Source organism: Rhopilema esculentum, chromosome 18, assembly GCF_057945365.1.
Source record: "Rhopilema esculentum isolate cy_ngs chromosome 18, ASM5794536v1, whole genome shotgun sequence".
Lineage (NCBI taxonomy): Eukaryota > Metazoa > Cnidaria > Scyphozoa > Rhizostomeae > Rhizostomatidae > Rhopilema > Rhopilema esculentum.
In genome coordinates, this window is record NC_142832.1 from 2,011,365 (window position 1) to 2,033,854 (window position 22,490).

The 22,490-nt window shown below is 36.5% G+C and overlaps 3 protein-coding genes across 6 annotated transcripts in view; all 3 read left to right on the forward strand.

The window, feature by feature from the left end:
* Nucleotides 1–238: 238 nt before the first annotated feature.
* Nucleotides 239–10,478, forward strand: LOC135696740 (uncharacterized). Its single transcript, XM_065216232.2, has 9 exons — nucleotides 239–764; nucleotides 1,545–1,656; nucleotides 4,372–4,521; nucleotides 4,980–5,085; nucleotides 5,967–6,022; nucleotides 7,836–8,042; nucleotides 8,484–8,545; nucleotides 9,206–9,293; nucleotides 9,756–10,478. The coding sequence occupies exons 1-9, from the start codon at nucleotides 406–408 to the stop codon at nucleotides 9,873–9,875; spliced, it is 1,260 nt and encodes a 419-aa protein (XP_065072304.2). The 5' UTR covers nucleotides 239–405; the 3' UTR covers nucleotides 9,876–10,478.
* A 1,959-nt stretch (nucleotides 10,479–12,437) lies between these two features.
* Nucleotides 12,438–20,727, forward strand: LOC135696741 (bifunctional arginine demethylase and lysyl-hydroxylase JMJD6). Its single transcript, XM_065216233.2, has 9 exons — nucleotides 12,438–12,584; nucleotides 13,765–13,979; nucleotides 15,490–15,642; nucleotides 16,670–16,770; nucleotides 17,091–17,334; nucleotides 17,685–17,830; nucleotides 18,042–18,084; nucleotides 18,795–18,997; nucleotides 20,431–20,727. The coding sequence occupies exons 1-9, from the start codon at nucleotides 12,503–12,505 to the stop codon at nucleotides 20,450–20,452; spliced, it is 1,209 nt and encodes a 402-aa protein (XP_065072305.1). The 5' UTR covers nucleotides 12,438–12,502; the 3' UTR covers nucleotides 20,453–20,727.
* Nucleotides 20,728–21,953: 1,226 nt separating this feature from the next.
* Nucleotides 21,954–22,490, forward strand: part of LOC135696776 (kinesin-like protein KIF21A) — a 38,956-nt gene continuing 38,419 nt past the window's right edge. For 2 of the 4 annotated variants that reach the window (XM_065216285.2, XM_065216286.2), the window contains exon 1: nucleotides 21,954–22,490. In XM_065216285.2, coding sequence (XP_065072357.2) covers nucleotides 22,441–22,490 — 50 coding nt within the window. In that variant the 5' untranslated portion in view covers nucleotides 21,954–22,440. The other 2 variants (XM_065216287.2, XM_065216288.2) reach the window with 1 other exon arrangement.

Genomic DNA, 22,490 nt, shown 5'->3' on the forward strand with positions numbered 1-22,490 from the left:
GAAGCATACTTTGATTTTTACTTAAAAAACATTCATGGAAAAATTCTATGCTATGTAAGTTCACACACAGCCATTTCCAGTTCTACACTTCCCAAGTCGGAAAAGGTTCTCCCTTGCCCCTTACAGGAAGACAACGTTTTAGATAACAATAAATTCACCGACGCGATTAACCTTAAGTTCATTGTTTTTCTTGAATCGAAGCATGGCAACTTCTTGACCGTTTTTTATGTGATAGATTACTTTCACCTGCAAGTCGGTAGGCAAACTGCAGGTTATAGTTTGTCAACAAAGACGAAGTCCTCCTTTTCTATTTTGGTCAAGTACACGATTAAAACCGTTAGGCCGTTGTATATGCCTTGCTGTAATGCATCGTTGTATCCAGTAAATTTGAGTTTGGAGTAAAAAATGACAGCTAAACAGCGCAGAACCAAGTCATCTGCAAAGCAGAATAACCACCAAGCATTGGAAGAAAAACAAACGGCGAAGGAATCTAGCACAAATGCAGACAATGTCAAACCAGTGCCTAAGCGAAAAACGAAAAGTGTTCGTTCGAGCAAAATCAATTGGATTATCACAGGATTGTTGTTGGTTGCTGGAGTTGTTCTTGGGCTGTTATGGGCCTATGGATATTGCGAGGGAGGATCAAAACGAGAGGAATACGAATTCAAAAGGGTTGCCTTTCCTGATTTCAACATAAGCAGAGGAATCGATCGGCGGTCAAATTTGTCCCTGGACGAGTTTATAGAACTTTATGATGCAAAATGGTGAGTAGCACGTTGTTTGTTTTGATTGGTCGACTCCTCTTTGTCGCATGTAAATAAGTAGACGACTTTACAGGAGGTCAACAGAAATTTTGTACAGGTATAGATTTCATTTGATTCCAATTGTTAAGAAACGAAGTCAGCTTGGCTTTAGTTATGACAGGCGGGCGGGGGCGGGGGCGGGGGGGGAGGGGGAGGAGGGGGTTTGTTGACCCTTTTAAATCATTTCGATTTTGGCCCACTTTCACAGTGCAAAAGAAAGATACAAAAATAAGAATTAAACGCGTCAATTTTCACGAGCTATCATCCAAACGATGACATCACACCATGAAATATAAACTAGGTTGGCTTGCTAGTCAGTCAGCTCGATTTATGCCAATGTTTACACCAGAATGGGAACCTAGTAGTTTATTTATGCTCCTTAACCTAATCTACTATAGGTGCCTTATATAATATAATTTTCACCATTACTTTCATAGATGATATAAATTTTTAGCTGAAAATATTCATTGATTCTTATCATTACAACAGCATTTTGTATTTTCAGAGGGATAGACGCTGTTATCGATAGTGTTCTATAGTGTAATATATTGATATAAGACTTCGAATCTTTTTTTATAAGGGGTTCATTTACAGATTAGGTTTGTCGCTTGTGACGTCAGAAGGTTTAAAACAACTCCATTCTTCTTACAACGAAAGACTAAGTTTTCATTTTGTAGTTTATTTGTTTAGGCAGGTATCATCGAAGAGGTTTTATTACATGTTTTGGTAATTTTGTTGTAGGCCTGTTTTGGTTACCGATGCGATGAAGAACTGGCCAGCTATGCGGAAATGGAGCAAGAACTTTTTCATGTCAAACTATGGCAGTGAAGTCATAGCTTTCAAAGGGATTTCGGTAAGTGACGTTTTTGGTGTAATATTCCATTCACATTTTATGAAACTTTTGTAAACATAGATTAAAGGAGTTGCCTGGTGATCGCATTAAGGTTACGGTAAACGTTTCTGACACAATATTTGGTTTTCTCTCTCTAAAAGCCAAACTATTAACGGAATCGGATTATTCGATAATCATTTGATGCACAAGAATGTGGAGATTCCAACCAAATCAAAATAATTGGCAAATATCGTAAAATGATGCCCTCCTGGCAAATGAATCGCTTAAATGAGTGTACCACCTTTAAAGCTATTTTGTACCCTTGCATTTAAAGTAACAAAATTTGGCTTAAATCAGCAGAAAGCGCAGATCCTGAGCTACCAAAATGTATGTCAGATTTTTCAAATTCCTTTTTCCTATGAAACTATACCCTGTCCAGAATGGTAATCAATCTTTCTAAACTCCTGTAATTGTATTTGGCTATAAAAGACGGGCCAGAGCAAATACAAATAATTTGAGACACTCTGCTTACCAGACATCTTTCCTGGCCGTGTGCAAATTTTTGAGCCATTCTATTGGTTCTTTGGGTTCAAAATAGCTTTTTCGTATCTGTATGTAGAGGAATTTTTTGTCCGGAGAAAACGGGATTTTACTGATCGCACTTGCAAGGTACACTCGTAAAGGTAAACCACACTGTAATCCGGGTCAAGTCATTTGAAGCCTTAAGGTTAATAAATAAACAAAGTCATACATTGGATACATGGATGTGCAATGCGATATTGTAAATGAGACATGCGACCACAACCGCAAAGCAACGATATCGGCTTAACAGATCAAACGATTTTCAGGCCTCAACTAAAAGTTTTGATAAAGAAATAATGGAAACTTTTTTTAAACCATTCGTTTACATGGGACTTTTTTCTGTTAGTTTTAAATCTGGTATCATTGGTAAAAATATGATTCTTGCATCGGCCATCATTTACTTAATAGCCCAGATTGTACTGTGCCTAAAACTATAATCATGAATAATGTTCCAATAACTGTTTCGTTGTTGAATTGTTTTATTTTGTAGGAATGTTCCTCGATAACCCTTGATAGTACAATAATGTCTTAATTTTCTTCTCATGCCTCCCACAACCAATTATCCTATCAAATATCTTTTGGACTAAGCAATCGGTTGTGGTTAAGATTAGATTTGAAAACTGAGAGGCATGTGGATATTTGAAAAAAAGGAAAGCAATCATAAGACCTAAATTTGTTGAGATATCTATGAAAAAACACGGCGGAACGTACCACTTGCGCTAAGGTTCTAGATAACGAAATAATTTCAGAGTCTGTTTCAAGACTATATATAATCTTAAAAATCTTCACAAAGTGTATATCGTTGTTTCAATTGGTTAAAGTGAACATATAATGCTCTTATATTACACAAGATAACTCTTAAAATCTTCAAATCCTATTGTACACAAGGATATTTGGTAAACGTCTTTAGAAAGATGGTTACACTACTGTTTATAGAAATAGCAAAATCATCAAACTGCATTTAAGGCAATGGCTGCAGAATCAACATTGGTTAGAGTTTGGTTACAGTCTAACTCTTCCAACTCACAGTGGTTCATCTCCACCAAGAACGTCTTCTTCGTCTTCTCCCAGAGCGTCCTCCTGCGTAAAGGCGACGTCTTCTGCCTGCAAACGCATGTGCTGATCGTGGATACCTTCCTAGCTTTTCTTCCTCTTCACTGTCAGGAGCATCTTGTTCGTCATCGTTCAAATCGCTCTCCTCGTTTGCGCTATTGCGGCGCTTCTCTTCCATGCTTACACCCTGTTTCCATTCTCCATCCATAACTGAATCGTCATCATGATCGTCTACTTCTTCTGAGTGGATTTGCTGGACATTTAGCAGTAAAATTGTAAACATTAAAAGTTGGGCGCCAATGCGGATCATCTTTTTTACGGATTAAGTACCCAATTTTCTACGACCTCTTTAAACCAATATATAAACGGACTGACTTGGGTCAGTTAATAAGTCACATATATAGTTGCCGGAAATTAAAAATTGGTCATACGATAAGAGGTCAAACCGCTATTGACAGTAAGGAAAAGAATTCATCGATCATCGAAGCAGTATCACTACAAAAACGGAAGCAAATGACCTCATGCTTTGCTCTTGTCCTTCTCTCATTCTATACTCTCATCTTTTTGCTTTTTCTCTCCCTTGAATCTTGTTTCATCTTTTATCTCTTATGCGATTCGTTATCTCCTTTTCTCTTTTTCTGAAGATCCTAAAACGACGCTTAGAGCAAATCCATCCGCCATCTAACCAAATATTATTTAATAAGCAAGCTGACGTAGAAGAATTTTATTTTGACGGAACCTTGGGATTTTTACTGGTTCCGTGTACTTTTCATTAATTTCCAAGAAGACTGATGTACTTCCCGGCCATTTCCTTCCGCTTTAAAAGAGTTTATCGAGCAGTGCGCTTACTGTTTGTGGTAACGGACCAGAGGTGTATCATGGAAATGCGGAAATATGCTATTGAAACAAATGAATGTAACTTGGACAACCCCTTTAGATCCTTGCATTTCTTAGGCTTTCTTACATTCTACTTCAAACTTAAACCACACTTCTAGATCCACATATTCTTTTTAATACTTATCCCTTACCAAAAGTAATCAATCAAACTTTTCGACTGTGAAGATCCAATTTGTCATGGACATCTGTTAAATTCTCTTTTAGGGAAAACTGCACCAACGACAAGGCCTTGCAGCCCCTTTGGGTGTTTTCTTACAACACATTGGAGAATCAACCCGCAGCCAATGGTCATATCTTGAAGATGAAGTGTTTATGTTTCGAAATCCTGAATTGCTTAAAGACATTGATACACCGGTGTGTACTGCATAATTATTCATTCAGGAAACCCTGTAAGATTGCACCAAGTTTGCAGATCCAGTAATGAACACAATGACGCCAATATATTCAAACATTTTGTGTGCATTTAGTTTTACAAAGAAAAAGACAAATTATGTTTTTTATATATTCAAAATATATTATGCAAAGAAAAGTATGTATAAAACTTAATTGGTCACGTATTTAGGGGATGCGGGAACTAAGCGCTCTTGTTAAGTAAGCTAAAGTTTGACGAGGGTACTTTTTACCATACCTCCCCTTATCGAAAACGATGGAATGTTCGCTGCGATTGCCCCCTTTAAACAGATTTTTGGCAACGAGCAATTCTCTGCATGCCTTTGTACCTATTTCTGATCGTTTTCCCAACTCTATTTATCCTAAAGACATGAGTAGCTCGATGTTTCTTGTAGAAGATCATGTCTATCCCACTTTTGCAGATTTATTTGAAAGAGGACTTCTTTTCCTTGCTGCCAGAAGAGATAAGGCCATGGAATGCAATGTTGCTTTGGGGTACCAAATATTCAAGATCAACTCTTCATATTGGTATGAGACATATGTTTATGCTTTCAATTTATTCTTGGATGGTATATCATATTCCACTATCTACAATATCTGCTATTAGTGTATAGAACCGGGCGATTCTAGTTTGCAAATACCTTTTGAATTTAGAATTTATAATCTGAAGACCACCAAAAATTTTCTAATTGTGCAAAATCAAGTAAGATTGTTGAAATTGGCTGAGATCTGGCCACTTGAGGGCAGATTCTGGTCCCAGCAAATGAATGATATCTTAAACTAGACCCAAACAGCAGTTATTTGTTAGCGAACTTCAGGTCTTTCACTAGCCATATCAATTTGCAAAGCTGTCGTAAAACTGTTGTGAGCCCTTTACCAGCTTATCAAATGAATTTGATATCAGCAGAGAACATGAGTTCCTTTAAACGATTAATTGCCACTTGTTTTGGACCAGAATTTTATATCGTTACCTGTATATCACGAGCCTTAACAGATTTTTCACAATAAATTCAACCCAACGACTCCAATCAATCTATCAAATACAATCACCACAAAAAAGATAGACTGTGAACTTTTTGTGTTAGTGCAGAGTCTAAAAAATGGCTTTGGAGAAAACAGAAATTTTGAAACATACGGAAGCTGTTCATCTTACACTCTCAAAAGTGTAGAGTTTCAAAACATTGCTCGAAAACCCAAAGCCAAGAAATATGTATACCCAACTGTTAATTGAAATAGGCCAAAATGCTGAATAAACTGTCAGAATTTTGGCTGTAATCTCATTCGTGGACCTAAACACAGCTCTGATAAAAATCGTGGTATCATTGAATTATTGATAGATCATTTACCCATCAGTTTCTTGCTTATGCCACAAAACCCACTGAATAGTTCGTTATTCGTATTTGCTGTAGATCCTTACAACTGGACTGGAACCAATGCAGTTATAAGTGGCAGAAAACAATGGAAGGTAAGCCATGCCTTCAAAAACAATTTTTTCTTTCTGGGAACGTATTAAATTTTATTAAGTATATCATAACTTGTTATTCATTTCCCTTGCTATGATAACTCAAGAAATAATTTATTTTTATCTGAATTGTCTATCGTGTTTGACATTATTTCCTGTGGCCTCTAAAATATTTCTGGAAACCCAGTTCCCAAGTTTCGATAGTATTTGCTGTCGTGATGTTGGCTTCGAGCTCTTCAATTCGATCATCAAAAATGTTTAGGGGAAGGGAGAACAGAAGAAGAAGTAATTGGGAGATAAAAATATAAGATGAAAACACGACTCAAGCTGGTAGAGGCTCCATGTAATTTTGGCATGCCTTGTTGCCTTTGTGTAAGATGTTTTCTCGCTCAAATGAACTTGGTAAATCTTTCAAAATAAAGGGCTTTAAAATGCTATTTATTGCGTTAAGTTCCTAAATGCAAAGTAACCGTCCAAGCAAAGAAGCTACAAACGATAAGCAAATGGACTTTTTTGTGAGATTTAGCGGCTCGTTGTTTTCTTGGCTGACATAAATGCTCTCTCTCATAAAATCATTAAACAGGGTTAGAATTCCGACATAGATGTATCTGGGTTGAAAGCCTAATATTTCATTTAGCTGCACAAATCAGAACGCAACATATTTATATCAGAAGCTATCCTATTTCTTTGAATTGTTTAAATCATTTCTTGAAGAGACGTAAGATTTTTATGTAAAGAAAAAGGGATTCTCTTAATTATATTTTGAACGGCTTTCTAATGCAGGAGGTACTTGCGATTTTCAAATTCAATATTCTAGTCTGCACATGTAAAGTGGTGCCCTAAATTTAGTTAATCTTACCCCTATTTTTATATTTAAGCTTCTGTATGAGGATGTCATTAAAATCGTTCTACTTCTGTTTGTTGTAAAAAGGGAATTGGCCTCGAGGGATGATTTTTCATTCAAGAAAGTTTTTCATATTGACCAGTTCAACGGGAGCGTCAGCTGCTCTGGAGCCCCCCCCCCCTCACAAGTATGACCATATCAAACCAGAACATCGATTGGGGGTGTCAGAAAAACTTTGAAGGATTTGACAGACCCTGAAAAAGACAGACTTTGAAAGACAGACTGAAGTTTTAACAAAATGGTCTTGTCACAAATTTGCTAAGCGGGGAGGTCCTTACTAGAGCAGGGGATAGAGAAAATTTTGAAAAGTCAATAAGAGGGAACGTTTATCAGGTGCCTAAAAAGACAAATCTCTCCCTTGGAAATTTCTGTTCTTGGCTGCCCTACATCTGGCTGCCATATCCCTTTCTGTATTATAGAGATTTTATCTTGCTTAGTGGAATTTGGAATCGTGTGCTGATTAGTATCACAGGTCTCAGAGGCAAACATGTAATTTGCTTTGTGTAATTCCGGCGTGTCCACCCTCATTCAGAGCTGTACTTCTAAAAAAGGGTGCCCTTTTTCAGAGGCGTAGCATACAGGGTTGTGTGGGAGGCTATACACCCCCCCAACTTTCAGAAAACTCGTTGGTAGAATTAGATTTATAACAAAATATTAATGTAACAAAAGAATTTCAGTTGGTAATATTTGGTTTTGCATCTCTCACACCCCCCCCCCCCCCCCCAGCGAGGATGGTCACGCGACGCCACTGCCCTTTTCCCTCAAACTTATGACAGTAAAGCTTAGAAAAAGGGGCACCTTTTGGAAAAAATCACCGGACCAGGTTAAAGATCTTACTTTTTACTCGGCCCTTTGTTATTTCAATGACACAATAATTTCAATAAAGCTTATGATCCTACAATTATTTTCTAGCTTTACCCTCCTGGACAAGACCACTTGCTGTATGTTCCCCCTGGAAGGAAATCTGGCTTCCCCCTTGACTGCCCCAAGTATCAGAGCCCTGTAGATACGTTTGATTATGATGTTGTTAAATACCCCAAGTTCAAGCATGCAAAGGCGCTAGAGTTTGTTCAAATGCCAGGTGAAATGCTTTTCATTCCAACTGGCTGGTTTCATCAGGTATTTCCACTGCTAAACTATTGCTTCAGCCAGAGCTTTATGATATATATTCAATGTATTATATACGTATTCATATGCATATCATGAAACTTTACGACATGTGATGTTACCACACGTAAAGGTTTTGTGACGTTTACCATAACGTGTCTGAACTGATGAATTCTTATTAAGTAAACTTAAAGTCTCATTTTGATGTTTTTGTATCAGCCAAATAAGCAGGAAAAAGCTGAAGGTGATAGGTGCAAAGAACACCACTACGAGACTTTGATTTTGAAAATCCATTTAAGTAGACAATTGACGATAAAATTCCTTTCAAAATACAAACAAACTAATTTCAAAGCTTGAAATTTATTATTTTCTTTCTCTGTGTTTGAAAAATTGTTAAATATTTCATCTTTTTCTTTATTGAAAACTTTTCATTCTTGTTCTTTATTTCTGAAGGCTTATAACAGAGAGGAAACTATGGCAATCAGCAGCCAAGTCTGGAATTCGCAAAATCTAAAGTAAAGTATTATTAATATTCTGACAATAAATAGGCTTTGATTCAATCTTTTTCTGGGATCGCGATTGCTGGTGTGCCTTGTTCTCCAAATACCAATCGCAAATTTAAGGCCGAGTCAAGAAAGATAATAGTTTTTATTATTTGATATAGTTTTGTTTTCACCTGGAGATTAAGGTTAGTAGAAGAGAATTGAGGAAGCTATGTAATGTATTTTCTGGCATGAAGCTGTCCAGTATCGCCCTTGACCAGTATTCTCTAGTGACAATGTTTGCTGAAAAGTATACGTTAAGATTCTCAAATCATTTAGATACATGGCCTTTCGTTCTTTTGAGGCTTTTAATCGAATTCAATCCAGTCGCTTTCTCTGGGTCAATTTACAGTACCCGAGTAAGGCTAACTTCGGCCTTGAAGCTGCAGTTCAAAAATAGTTTATAATTTGGCCTATTAAGCTTAAGAAAAATTCTTGTCTGTTTTCATCTGGGCCTATTTCAGGAATGGTTCTAATGCTGCAGCACCAACCTTAATTCTTAATTCGCTGCACCAACCTTAATTCTTAATTGCTGCAGCACCAACCACCTTAATTCGGCTCTGTCAATTCAGTAATTGCATCGATATAAACAATAAACATCAATATTATCGGTCAACTTTGCTTTCGTTGTAGACAAGTGATGGAAGAAATTGTCAAAGGAGGTAATGTGCGAAGGCCTGATATTCCTGCAGATTTGGATTCATATTCACCAAACAGCCAGGTATGTCATCTTATTCTGTAGTTTGGAATTCATTGCATTGATGGGCCTATCATTCCATTCTTAAGTTTGTTAATCATACGATTTGAGCTCTCTTAATCTCAGCAGCAGCTTTCTTTGGAAAAGTAAGCCCTCTTACTCCATGGCTGATGAACTCTAGGAAGGTCAAAGAAAACAGAAAGCTCGGAATACCTCACCCAGATCATTCCTTTTTCATTATCCTTCGGAGAAGGGTCGAAGGCTCTAGCTCATCAACTGGAGGAAGGATGAACATCTTTCTTGACTCCAGCAGTAATCTTTCCCAAGAATTCCTTTCATAGAATTACAAATATTGAGCATCCTTCACAAATAAACCATTATTCTTTCTGTTGACTTTTCTGTTTTTATCTATTTTTGAAAGCTGAAATTTGTATTGAAAAGCAATATTTATTCACTTACGTTGAAGTTTTATCTTATTGATCCTAGGTCGAAGCCATCATCTCTATGTTTCCACCCGAAATAATTGAACATGGAAAAAAGGTTAACAGAGACATAATGGACCAGTTAGACAGGGTGGCCAGGCGTGCGCAAACTTCTGCTCCCTGAATCATCTTCTTGCATTTCAACGTTTTTAGAGAGTTATTTTTCTTATAATCTAAATTTTCAAGTCACATTTTGATAGCTGTCTTTATAAAAGTCGGGCAAGGTTTTGTCAGGGGGCTGTGTTTGACATTGAAGTGTTTTACTGATCTTTCTTCATCGAAATTAGGTAAAGCTCCAATCAGTCAGAGACTCAAGATACCCTATTACTAATCCCACCCTGCTCTCTTATTAAAGCTCTTTAAAGTTAAAGAAAGATAAAGGGCTTATGAGGATGTACAAATTGTTTTACACCCCTGCACAGTCTTTTAAGACGCCTAAAGGATCCCCAGTATCATTTTTCTTGGACCCCTCCTTGTGTAGAACTGACCCCCACCTTCATTCATATTTGTTCATTTTTCCAAAATGAAAGCTAGTGAAGTACACCCCCTTTGAAAATTTCATGACATGAGATCTTTAGATTTTAGATAAATATGTTTTCATATGCTAGGTAGTACCCTTATTAGCATTGATTTCATTTTGTTATTTAGATCATAATTTATTTCACAATATTGCATATTTTAAATTTCGAAAGAGGTTTTTATAGAAGATATTTGCACGTTCATTGGACGACTTTCAAATTTTTGCTACTGTTACACTGTGATAGAATGTATGTTGTCGTTCGAATAATGCGACTCAAAAAATGCTTCACGGCTGTGGGGTTGGAAAAAAAATCAGCAACGTGGATTAAAAGGTTAAACGATCTCTCACTACTCTCTTCTCATTACTCTAGACCTTTCTACTCTCTTCTCTATGTCCTCTACTCTTTACTCTTTATTCTCCATTCTCCACTCTCCCTCTACTCTCTTCTCTCTTCTCTCTTCTCTCTTCTCTCTTTTCCCTTCTCTCTTCTCTCTTCTCTCTTCTCTCTACTCTTCACTCTTCTCTCTTCTCTCTTCTCTCTTCTCTCTTCTCTCTTCACTCTTCACTCTCCACTCTCCACTCTCCACTCTCCACTCTCCACTCTCCACTCTCCACTCTCTACTCTCTCTCTACTCTCTACTCTCTTCTCTCTACTCTTCTCTCTTCTCTCTTCACTCTTCACTCTTCACTCTTCACTCTTCGCTCTTTGCTCTCCACTCTCTGCTCTCTACTCTCTTCTCTCTACTCTTCACTCTTCACTCTTCACTCTTCGCTCTTTGCTCTCCGCTCTCCACTCTCTGCTCTCTACTCTCTTCTCTCTACTCTTCACTCTTCTCTCTTCTCTCTTCACTCTTCTCTCTTCTCTCTTCTCTCTTCTCTCTTCTCTCTACTCTTCACTCTTCACTCTTCACTCTTCGCTCTTTGCTCTCCACTCTCTGCTCTCTACTCTCTTCTCTCTACTCTTCACTCTTCACTCTTCACTCTTCGCTCTTCGCTCTCCACTCTCTGCTCTCTACTCACTTCTCTTTTCTCGCTACACTTCACTCTCTACTCTTTATTCTCCACTCTCTACTTATTTCTCTCTATCCTTCACTTTCCATTCTCTACTAACTACTCTCTACTCACTTTTCTCTACCCTCTACTCTTTGCTTTCTATCCGCTACTCTCTATCCACTATTACCGCTACTCTGAGCTCCCTACTCTCCACTCTCTTTCTTTCAATTTTAATTATTTGTATATTGCCCTTAGCGTTTTGTCATAACTTTTCTAGCATGACGATAAGTACGATGCTATATGTTGCTTTGTTGGCTTGGAATGGTTTGGCATTATACCTACTTTTGATCACATGTGATAGGGTGCCTCAACACTCAGGACTACGCTTTTTCATTAGAATTATGCAGGAATGCAAACAGGGGCTAAGAAATGAAAGGGCACCCTCGCAACAAGTTCTGAAAAACGACAGCAAGGGGCATTATTGGTTGTGCCTCTACACCTATCAAGTTTTGTGACCAAAAGGGATAATTTGTATGCCCCCATCTATGACAGACAAGGTGAAGTTAGTTCAAATGATTCAAGATGCGAGGCAGTTGAATCTTTGGAAATCACATCGCAAACTAGAAATTATGAAAAGCGAAGGGAAGACTTATTTCGAAAACCGTATGTATAAAGGAATCCATCCGATTGCTTGAGGTTCTTTTTTGAATTCTACATTTTTAATAGGAATAAGTAGTGAGCTGTATTGCTATAATTCTGGGTTAAAAATAATCATTATGAGTAATCCAAAAGACGTTTAATAGGAATAGGACGTTTCATTAGTTCATTTGCCTTGTTACCCAGGGTTGTAAATATGGCGGTTTTATTGTTGGCACACGAATAGGGGAATATTGAGTATGGAGCAAATACGTAACTTTGAACTTGATATTGACATCAATGTATCATCAAGAGATTCCAGGAGAACCAGTATTTCATGCAACATCTGAAGTGTTAAGAAGAGGAATATCTTTAAATTATTTGTCTTGAAATATTTTTTTCGAGGGAGCACGTTTATTTAATTTTTGTGTGTTAAAGGGATGAGTCTAATTACAATTAGGCATGTGTAAGAGAGGGTACATTGTATTTTTGATGGGCAATGTGTCATCAATGATGATGATTATTATGACATTCCCAACTGTTGGCCACTAACAACAACAACAGCATTTTGCAGAGAACAATTTTTGGAACTTCTTCGTTTCATGTGCTCAGTAAAGATGAAGGACGGACAAAGCTCTCGTTCCGATTATGTGATTAGGGAAGCAAAAGAAAGAGCCCGACCAGGTATGAACGGAAAAAAGTCTAATGTTTTTGTTAAAAGGTCCTAGATTTACTATTTTCGTAGAGCAACGGTTTTCTTGCGTGACATTTTCAAAGTACCCGCAAATTTTTGATTTTAGAATAGAAGTAGGGTATCTATATAGCCTTGGTTTTGATTAACATTCTATAGTATTTCAATCTATGCAAGTTTTAGTATAAACTTTGAAGGAAGGAGCTTAAGTACGTAAAATATAATGTCATTTGGCAGGACAATAGCCAACGGAGGAATCACTGCTTTAAAATATGTCATGTGAAGAAATCAGCAGACAGAACGCAGAATTGTGTGTTTATGATTATATAATAAACTAAAGTGTTTTGTCAAAAGCTCAAAGCGTTCTTTTTTAGAAATAAATATTGTAACAGACTGAAGATAGTCATTATTAAAATATAGTTGTTTCACAAATCGTTTTGTAAAAAGGGGTGCGTTCTTTTTATTAGATTGGCTTAGAGTTACTGGATTCTCTTTTATGCAGAATTCCTCTAGCATCATATATCCTTTTATTTTAATTCAATCTTTAGCTAGTAAAATTTGCTTTACGTTTTTTTATGTAATCATGTTGTGTAATTTAAAATTGGTATACTGAACTGAAGTTTGTTGAATATAGTGTTATGATAAGATGAAGTAAAAAACCTGAAGATTTCAACCCCCATCAGATTGATAGCTATTTGCTAGATGGAATCTGAGATTGCAATTTATTTAAAACTGAAGCAATATATGTAAAACTGAAGCATTATATGTTTGCTTATAATCGACTGAAATGCAAAATTATTTGTAAGCAATCAAAGGCAAAATAATTTTTTAAGAATGGACTCTTTCAATAACAAATATATAATGGTAATGTAAGATATGTGTGATAAAGTAGGACACAATATGGTGTATTATGGCATGGTATGTATTCGTAGGGTATAGTATGGTATGTGTTAGAAGGATTTGGTACCTACTTATCCCTAGGGTGCTGAAGGGTATGGTAGGGTATGGTACGATATGTCACAATTTCTCCATAGCTACACTAGCATCCAGCACCCTCTGTTTGATAAATGATGAAATCATTCTTATTTAAACATTCATTTTGACTGATGTATATTTTTTACTTATTTTTTAACCAATTTTTCATATTTGATGCCAAGAATGATTACATTCTAGAGCTCAAAGGTGATTTTGGCTGGACAAAGCATAATTTTATCTCTGACTTTGACATGTCCTTAGAAGACACAATTGCTAAAGATAATGTTCAAAGAGTAGATGTCAGACAAATATCACAAGATGAGTTTGTTGAAAAGTATGATATCCCCAAAGTTCCTGCTGTATTGACCCATGTACAGGACCATTGGCTGGCAAGAAAGAAATGGATCAAGGAGGTAATTCTCTTCACTGTAAATGTGGTATTGTACTGAAGACCATGGAGGTTTATTTTGAAAGCTGTACTTAATTGATAGATATTGCAAGAATATAATTATAGGCCCATAAATGCAAGTAGGCAAATAGGCTTAGATGCAATCACAGCCCAGTATCCCATTCCAGATATTCTTGTGTAAAATAGCTTCAAAGTATATTTACAACAGGTGTGGATCCAGAAATATTTTTAACTGTTGTACAAGACCATGTTCAGAAGCTTTTTGGGGACCACACCTCTAATTTTTTTGGAAAAAATTCCAATTTCTATGCTCAAAACTTGTTCGAAATATTGTTTGTCATCCAAAGAATTTTTTATTTAAAATGAAGTTCTGTAATACATTTGATTAATTTTTTTTTGTAATAACATCAAAACAATTGTTATACCCTCAGAATATCAAAATTCAATACTTGTGTCTCTAAAAGTATTGGATGCCATGATTCTGTCCATATTTAGGTTTCCAAATATCCTTTCTCTCTAGGAAACTACCTCAAGAGGAGTAGCTTAAAACCTTTACTTCTCGGCCAAGGTTTTCAAACAATGGCTAAACTGGTTGGGTCTCAAAACAATGATGAAATGATGTCAGTGCAGCCCATTAATCTTATGCGACTGGCACACCTTGTTTTTTATGATTTATGCAACCAGATAAACAGAGGAGATGACAAATGAGAATTTTCTTTTTAAGCAACTCAATTCTTGTATTTGTTTAGGCATACCTAGGGTTGCCAGTAGAAAAAAGTTGGCGACAAAGCTTTCCTTCAAGCTGCTGTCACGCTGGTTGTTTGCAATAATAAAGAAGATTCACAATTTGTTTAAAATTGACTCAGTTACAGAAATTCACATGAACATATTTCAATTTTTTCAATTTCTGACTGTCACCTTTGCCTTCTGTATAAGAGTCTAGATCCGTGCCAATGCAAAATTGTAGATTAATATGTTGAAAACATAGATGTAAACCACTGAAAGTTCACAGAAGGGCCTAATAACCTGTTTTCTTCCAGCAACTTTGTGGTCCAGAGTGGATGACAGTTTTAAAATAAATATGGGGAGGGTCAAGGCCAAGTCGATTAACTGCTTAACCTAATATGGGGATATTGAATTAATCAAATTAATCTAAGAATTAATCAAATAAGGAATAGGGATTCTTCCTAAGCATGAGCAGAAAAGAATAAAACAGTCCTTTTTACACTTAGCCTCCAAACTTGTTTTAGGCAAGGGGCAACTTGTTTTCAAATCTGAATAACATGGTGAAATATAAAAGATTCTGTTTACACTTAAACATCTCACAGTTCTGATGAAATTTATAGTTTTGTTTATATTCAAAAATAATATGTAAGCCAACAAAGGTTGAAGTTTATTCTAAATTCTTGATTCAAACCTTTTTACGTATGTGCATAAAAGTAAATTTATTCAGAGTCCTTATAAACCTAGTTCTGAAGAAACCATGAATCAAGCTTATATGTTTTATTTTTTAGAGACTTGTAAAGAAATATAGAAACCAAAAGTTCAAGGTAGGGGAGGACAATGATGGCTACTCAGTGAAAATGAAAATGAAATATTATTTGGATTACGTTCGGATGCAAAGAGATGATAGTCCTCTCTATATATTTGATGGATCTTTTGGAGAGGTATGTTGCTATCTTGAAATTATTTCAGGAGTCAAACTAAGGGATTTTAATGAATCTTTGAAAAATGAAGCAAAATTTCTTCCACCTTAGAGACCACAATCCCAGATAAAATTGTTGAGACAAAATGCAATTTTGAAATTTTCTATCATTGTGTCGCCTCTGTAAATTCAAATCCCCCCCTTTCCCCGAATCAATGTTGGATTTGTAGTTCTATCATTTCTCCTTCAAAATCATGCATTCAACATTGAGTTGGCAGAGGAGTGAAAGTTATTTTTCAAAGGAAGAGAAAATATCAGCTTTCCTTGAAAAATCTCAACTATTTTTGCCTGGGATTGATCCCAGACATAATTGTTGAGACAAAATGTCATTTTAGCAATTTTCTACTTTACGCTGTTCCTGTAAATTCAAATCCCCCTCCCCCCGAATCAATATTGGATTTGTAGTTCTATAATTTCTCTTTTAAAATCATGCATTCAACATTGAATTGGGGGAGGGGGAAAGTTTGAAGGAAAAAGAAAATATAAACTTTCCTTGAAAAGTCTCAATTATTTTCATCTGGGATTGTAGAAAGTTAGTTGGCACCTATGGAATTAAAATGGAGATCCTTAGACACTTCCATGATGGAGTTAGAGGTTCTGGGGCTATTTGGATCATCCCAGTGGGATGCAGGTAGATCCTCAGAAGCCAAAGTTATTTTAGAGCCAAGTATACTCAATATTTTGAAATAAGTATGTGCAATAGCGAAAAGTTGGGAAGAATAGATAATGTGAAATTTCAAAAAAGTTAATCTATCATTTCAAGTATCTGAAAGTTTGACTATGATAATATACAACGTGATACAATAAAATGAGATACGTACTGCACTATATAGTACAGTGCAGTACCGTACGGTACGGTATGGTATGGTACATTACGGTACGGTATGGTACAATACAGTACAGTATTGTATCTTATTGTATTGTATCACATTGTATAGTAATCATTTCATTTATTGTCATCACCTAATTGTAATCCTCTTCCTGTGCAGCATCCAAAGAAAAAGAAGATTCTAGAAGACTACGAAGTTCCAAGATTCTTTGTAGACGATTTGTTTCGATATGCTGGAGAAAAGAGGCGCCCTCCTTATAGGTAATTTATTCTGCTTGTATGACATAAGTGTTGAATAAATATACTTTTTCTTCTTGGCCAAGGTAAATCACATCAACACAATTTTTAGACATCAGTCTTGTGTGGAACGCAACATTTAACACAAAAGTTTCCTGTGTTTATTCAGCCCCTGTTTTTCCTTATCGGTTGAAGAAGCTAAATAGTGCATAATAGACAGTTGATGTAAGCCTTCAATCTTCATTGAAATTGTGAACGTTCCAGTATTCTGGTTAACTTAAGTTAATGTTGCACTTTATTTTGTTAATTATGCATGTAGCTCGGTTGATGCAATTTTCCATTAGATGGTTCGTAATGGGTCCAGCTCGATCAGGAACCGGAATCCATATAGACCCACTTGGAACAAGTGCTTGGAATGCTCTTGTATCTGGTCACAAACGATGGGCCTTGCTTCCTTCACATACACCAAAGGAGTTAGTTAAAGTTAAAAGAAACGAAGGGGGAGACCAGTCTGATGAAGCTGTCATTTGGTTTCAAACAATCTACCCTAAAACTCAGTTACCCACGTGGCCTGCTGATTGTAAACCGGTGAGTACGGAAATGCAATGCGGAATGCTTGGGATACATTCCGAGTTTTCAATACCGAATATTTGGGGAAAGATGGTCAAACTTGATTTCAGGATAGAATAGTCTGTCCAAAGTATCTCTGGTTTGTAAGAAAGAAGTCTTCCTTTCTTAACGCGGATTCTTAAACGCCTTTCTTTCTTTCAAGTCCTTATGTACAAACAAATTTCCCTACAACTTTTGCTGTTGTCTGATATCTTATCTTCTGAAAGGTTCTGGACGAAAGTGCTTCATTATTTTGCGCTATGCTTTCGCTTTTTTCTGCCTTATTTTTTAGATCGGTCGTTTATTAAATCTTTCGTTTGCAATTTCAGTTAGAAATATTACAGAAACCCGGTGAAACAGTGTTTGTCCCTGGTGGATGGTGGCACGTGGTAATGAATATGGATGACACCTGCGCAGTGACGCAAAATTTTTGCTCAGTGGCTAGCTTTCCTATTGTTTGGCACAAGACGGTTCGGTAAGAGCCCATTCTAGTTTTTATATTCATCCCCAATTCCTGTTGGTTTTGGTATGAAATCCAGGGACGACCCTAGGGAAGGGCTGGGGAACTATATCCTCTTGGTACGAGCATTTTAGTACCTCGTCAGAGGATAGATTCTATCTTTTGGGAATAATTTTTTTCCCAGCAATAAGCTGTTTTAAAAAACCGTTTGTCTTCGCAATTTCAGGGGAAGACCAAAGCTGTCAAAAAAGTGGTACAAAGTTCTTAAGGTGAGTCTGATTTTTTTAAAATGCCTAAGGCAAATAGTGCAAGGTATCAAAATGATTTCAGCACCCTTTTTGTCTAAACCGGTAGATATCGACCAATCATCGGTATATATCATTAATTTGTTTTAATTGATTAAGTCTTGCCAAATCTTTCCCCTACCTTTGTAACATAAATGTTTAAGAATGAAAGGAAACCTTGCCAAATGATCATTCAAAGTAACAATTTCTACTGAAATAGATGAACTGAGGTTAGGATTCCAAATAATCGATTTCTGAATGATATCCATAATCCATTCTCAAATCTCATCCAATTCCAATTCCATATACGCACTCATGATCAACCCAACAATCCAAAATAAATCCTTCAACCCTTTAAATTGTTTGATTAAAATAATGAAGGCTATTCGAGTTTATTCTCATTTCGTCATTTGAATGTTATACTTTTAAAGCCTGATTTAAGACTTTTTGAAATTCTACTTGGTGATTAAGTTAATCCATCGTAAAAATGAACATTCATTTGAAATACTCGAATGAATTTTCAGTTTTTTCAAGTAGTTTTAATTTTGTGAAAATTGCTGTGGTCAATAATAAGTTTATAAGATAATAAGTTTTTTGTATAAATAGACCTTTTCTTGCCAATATATGCAAATCTATGCCATTTTTTTTGAAAATCTATGCCAATTTTCATACTAATCTTAAATATATTCTTCCAGAAACATCGACCAGAAATTGCCAAAGTTGCCGATTCGGTTGACATAAAAGAAGACACGGGGGTCGCATCTGATTCAAGCTCGTCGTGCTCAAGTAGCTCCTCCTCGTCGTCATCTTCTGATGAAAGCTCGGGAACAGAAAGCGAGTCTGATTCCGATAGCGAGGAAGAGAGGCATCGGGATAAACATGATAATCGAGCTAAGAGGCGAGTTGTGCTACAACGATATGTTATATTCCCAGTAATGAAGTTGCAAACGGGTTCAGATGGGAAGCCATCCAATAATTAGAGGCTTAAAAACCTAAAGTCTTTTTGTCGGGTCATTTATTAGGCCAAGTAACACTTTCATCTTTCATTCTTTGCATCGAATGGCGATTTGCTAGAGTAAGTTACATTTTAGAAGTTCTCAAGAGGTACTCTGCTATGTCTGTATTTGTAATGTACACACGACACCGGGGCAAATTATAAGTCTCGTTTCTGTGCTGAGGCAGGAGGCAGGTTGGACTCCTTCATATAAACGATTGCTTTGCTGAGCTATCACCAGAATTGGCTATGGGCATGTCAAGGGTCGTGTAGTGTCAAAAAGCACTATTTTCTTCTTCTCCCTTATAACCTGCATCCATGAAAGACGAATCACCCAGAGGGATTTACATTGTCCCTAGAGACGAGCAGCGGGCTTATAGATATGCACTTGTGTCAGAACCGAGAAAACTTCTTCGAATTGAAGAAAAATTTTTAGACTGCAGCTGACGTCGCTTTTTATTAGTTTAATTAGCATGATTCAGTCCTGTTTATTAATAACGCCTCTTGCCACCTGCTTTAATTTGAAACGACATGTCCTATTCAGTTGCGGTTCCACAGTGACGCCCATTTTTATGCTGTTTATTAGGCATGGTGGCTTTTGGATTTAATACTTTGAATTCAAGGCCTGTTCGGTTTAAGTTGTGAACCGAATAAACCTGGAGACGTTTGACTCAAGGACATTGTTTGCCTGCTGGGGCAGTCGTGGGTTATCAGGGATGTAATAAGTAACTCTCTTTTGGGCTGGCTAGTTTCTCGCAGAGGCAATGGAGGGGTTCTAATCTAGCATCCTAAATATAATCAAAGTGAATCTTTCTAGGCCTAATGTCAGGAGCATTTCATAGTAACTCAGACACCTTATGAAGTTTGAACCTCGGGAATGGGAATCGAGCTATTGTAATCCTTGTTTCTGAAACGGCTAATGGGTCAATGCCTCTTATTTAGGAAGTTAGTACTAGGATTAACCCAATAAATAACTTCGCAAGCTTGTTGTTTCTCAATTATTTAGAGAGCTACTTTCCTTTAGCTAGTTAGTTAGTTAGTTAGTTAGTTAGTTAGTTAGTTAGTTAGTTAGTTAGTTAGTTAGTTAGTTAGTTAGTTAGTTAGTTAGTTAGTTAGTTAGTTAGTTAGTTAGTTAGTTAGTTAGTTAGTTAGTTAGTTAGTTAGTTAGTTAGTTAGTTAGTTAGTTAGTTAGTTAGTTAATTGGTTATTTATTTACTGTTTTCTCTTCATCTCAATGAATAACCATACATAATGCATCAAATATGAAAAGTGTTGTGAAAGATGTTTTTATTCTGTTGAACTGAATAATGAATTAAATGGTTGTTTTAATTTAATAGACGAAAGATCGATGAAAGCTAGAATCTGAAAAGATGAAAGATACATGGGTATCTTGGAACTCCTTCGTGTCTGCTGGTGTCAAAACAAAAGCAAGCTTCTTGGAATTCAGGTTTTTGTTGGTATAGAACCTACCTTGGTTACAGACTCAGAATTGTTAGTTTCGTTAAAGTCTTTAACTAGATTTTTTATATCAAGTAAACAGAGAAACATTTCTTATAATGATATTATCATTAAGGCGAAAAGAATTTCCGTTTTGGATTGTACTAGTTATTTATATATTCATTTTGCCTTACAAACTTGTGTGTTTTCTGTTTGTCATCTTGTTTTGAACAACTCCTAAGTCTTGAATCAATCACGAGCTGAAGGGTTCTTGTTGCTAGAAAACGTGGCTAGGGTAAAAACCCCAATCGTCTCCAAAAATAGAAAATAACTGATATGGGGACTCTAAATACTTGAATATGAATAGGAAAAAATTGGATATAGGAAATGAAAATATGAAATGGAATTTACAACCAATAAAATCACACAAATCCAAAAAAACATCATGTCTTATATTCACACTTCATCCCGACCTAAAAATGTTTCGATAAGTTTCGATAAAATTTATACCTTTGAAAAATTCTCCTTCCCCTAAGTCGGAAATAAAGAAAAAAAACCCCTTATCTCTTTCACATGTAGAAAAGATTTAAAAACAGATAATCTTTTATATAACATTAATGCTTTTTTTAAGAAAGGTTAGAGCTCGAGCACATCGTCGTGAACTTAGATATTAAGTTCAGATACTTGTGCTCAAGTTTTCACTGGCCTGCTATAAGAACAGGGTACTTTCATGAGGGGAGTGTATTTTGACTAGTTCTAGTTCTGATAAAAAACAACTACCGCAATTCCTCTAATGAACGCCGCTCTTTGATAAACGCCGCCCTCTCCTGAACGCCGGAAGTAATGAATCGCTTATACACTTACTATTTGAAAGCTATTAAAGTTGTTGTGTAATTGAGACGAAGGCTCTCGCAAAGAGAGGGATGTTGGCATTCCTTGACATTTCCATAGTGAACTTCAAAAAATTTTCACACAACCTTTATAATGTGTTTTTGAAAAAGACAACATTGTTTAAGTCTGTTTTTATCTTTTTCATCGCACTTTTCTTGTCATTTTTCATTTGTCAAACCTTTCATTGTGTACCAAACACAGCCCTCTGATAAATGTCGCCCTCTATTGAACGCCGCATCCAAAATTTTGATTTTCTAATAAACGCCGCGGCGTTCTTTAAAGAAAATACGGCATAATCAGGGATGCCGGAACGACCAAGGGGCAAGGGGGGCAGACTTGATTTAAAGGGCATTTTAAAGATAACTCCCAGCTTCTACTAATTCCTTCTACTAACCGCCATTTTACCATTGACCCCCGCGCCCCCCTTCTCTGGCGTCCCTGGGATGATTTTAGTTCGAAGAAAATTATTCGAACGTCAGTTTCCAATCACTCTTGGATCGTTAAACACAGCCTCGTTTTCGACTTTTAAGGAATTACAAATTTGCATTTTTGCAAAATAAATGAGCGGGTCTTGCGTTGCTTGAGACTGCAGTAAAGCTAGAGCCTAATTTTGACCCCTTGAAGGATTCAAGATACTTGAGACAGGGAGACAGATGTAAACAACAGATGAAGAATCATATCTGTAGCTGTTTTTTCGTTCAGAAAGATTTAGCGCATCAAGTGGATTCCTCAAGTGGGCTAGGCCATTCAAACCGGCTGGCAGGAAAAGGTTGAGAGCACTTGCTTTTTCGCTGAAAATAATTAGCCCAGATCCTAGCTGAAATTTGCAGAAAAGTACAAGTAGTAAAAAGATTCAGATATGTGGAAAAATAGAGTAATTTCTTGGCGACGCAGGGGTGTTATCTTCAAAAACTGAATTTTGGAAGACAGGTTGTTGGGAGCTCCGGGCGACGGGGATTTCGAGTGTAAATATCGCGCTGTGGATGTATTTCTGATACCTTTGACAAAAATTGGCAAAAATGACGCTTATTACAGAGAAGGACGATTCCTCAGTACGAGTGGCGCTGAG

Excerpts from the sequence above, each read along its gene's own strand:
- LOC135696740 (XM_065216232.2), top strand. The coding sequence starts at position 406 with ATGACAGCTAAACAGCGCAGAACCAAGTCATCTGCAAAGCAGAATAAC. Across the intron at positions 5,086-5,966 it reads AAGATCAACTCTTCATATTG|ATCCTTACAACTGGACTGGA; the intron begins GTATGAGACATA and ends TATTTGCTGTAG. Across the intron at positions 6,023-7,835 it reads GTGGCAGAAAACAATGGAAG|CTTTACCCTCCTGGACAAGA; the intron begins GTAAGCCATGCC and ends ATTATTTTCTAG.
- LOC135696741 (XM_065216233.2), top strand. The coding sequence starts at position 12,503 with ATGTGCTCAGTAAAGATGAAGGACGGACAAAGCTCTCGTTCCGATTAT. Across the intron at positions 13,980-15,489 it reads GAAAGAAATGGATCAAGGAG|AGACTTGTAAAGAAATATAG; the intron begins GTAATTCTCTTC and ends TTTATTTTTTAG. Across the intron at positions 16,771-17,090 it reads AAGAGGCGCCCTCCTTATAG|ATGGTTCGTAATGGGTCCAG; the intron begins GTAATTTATTCT and ends ATTTTCCATTAG.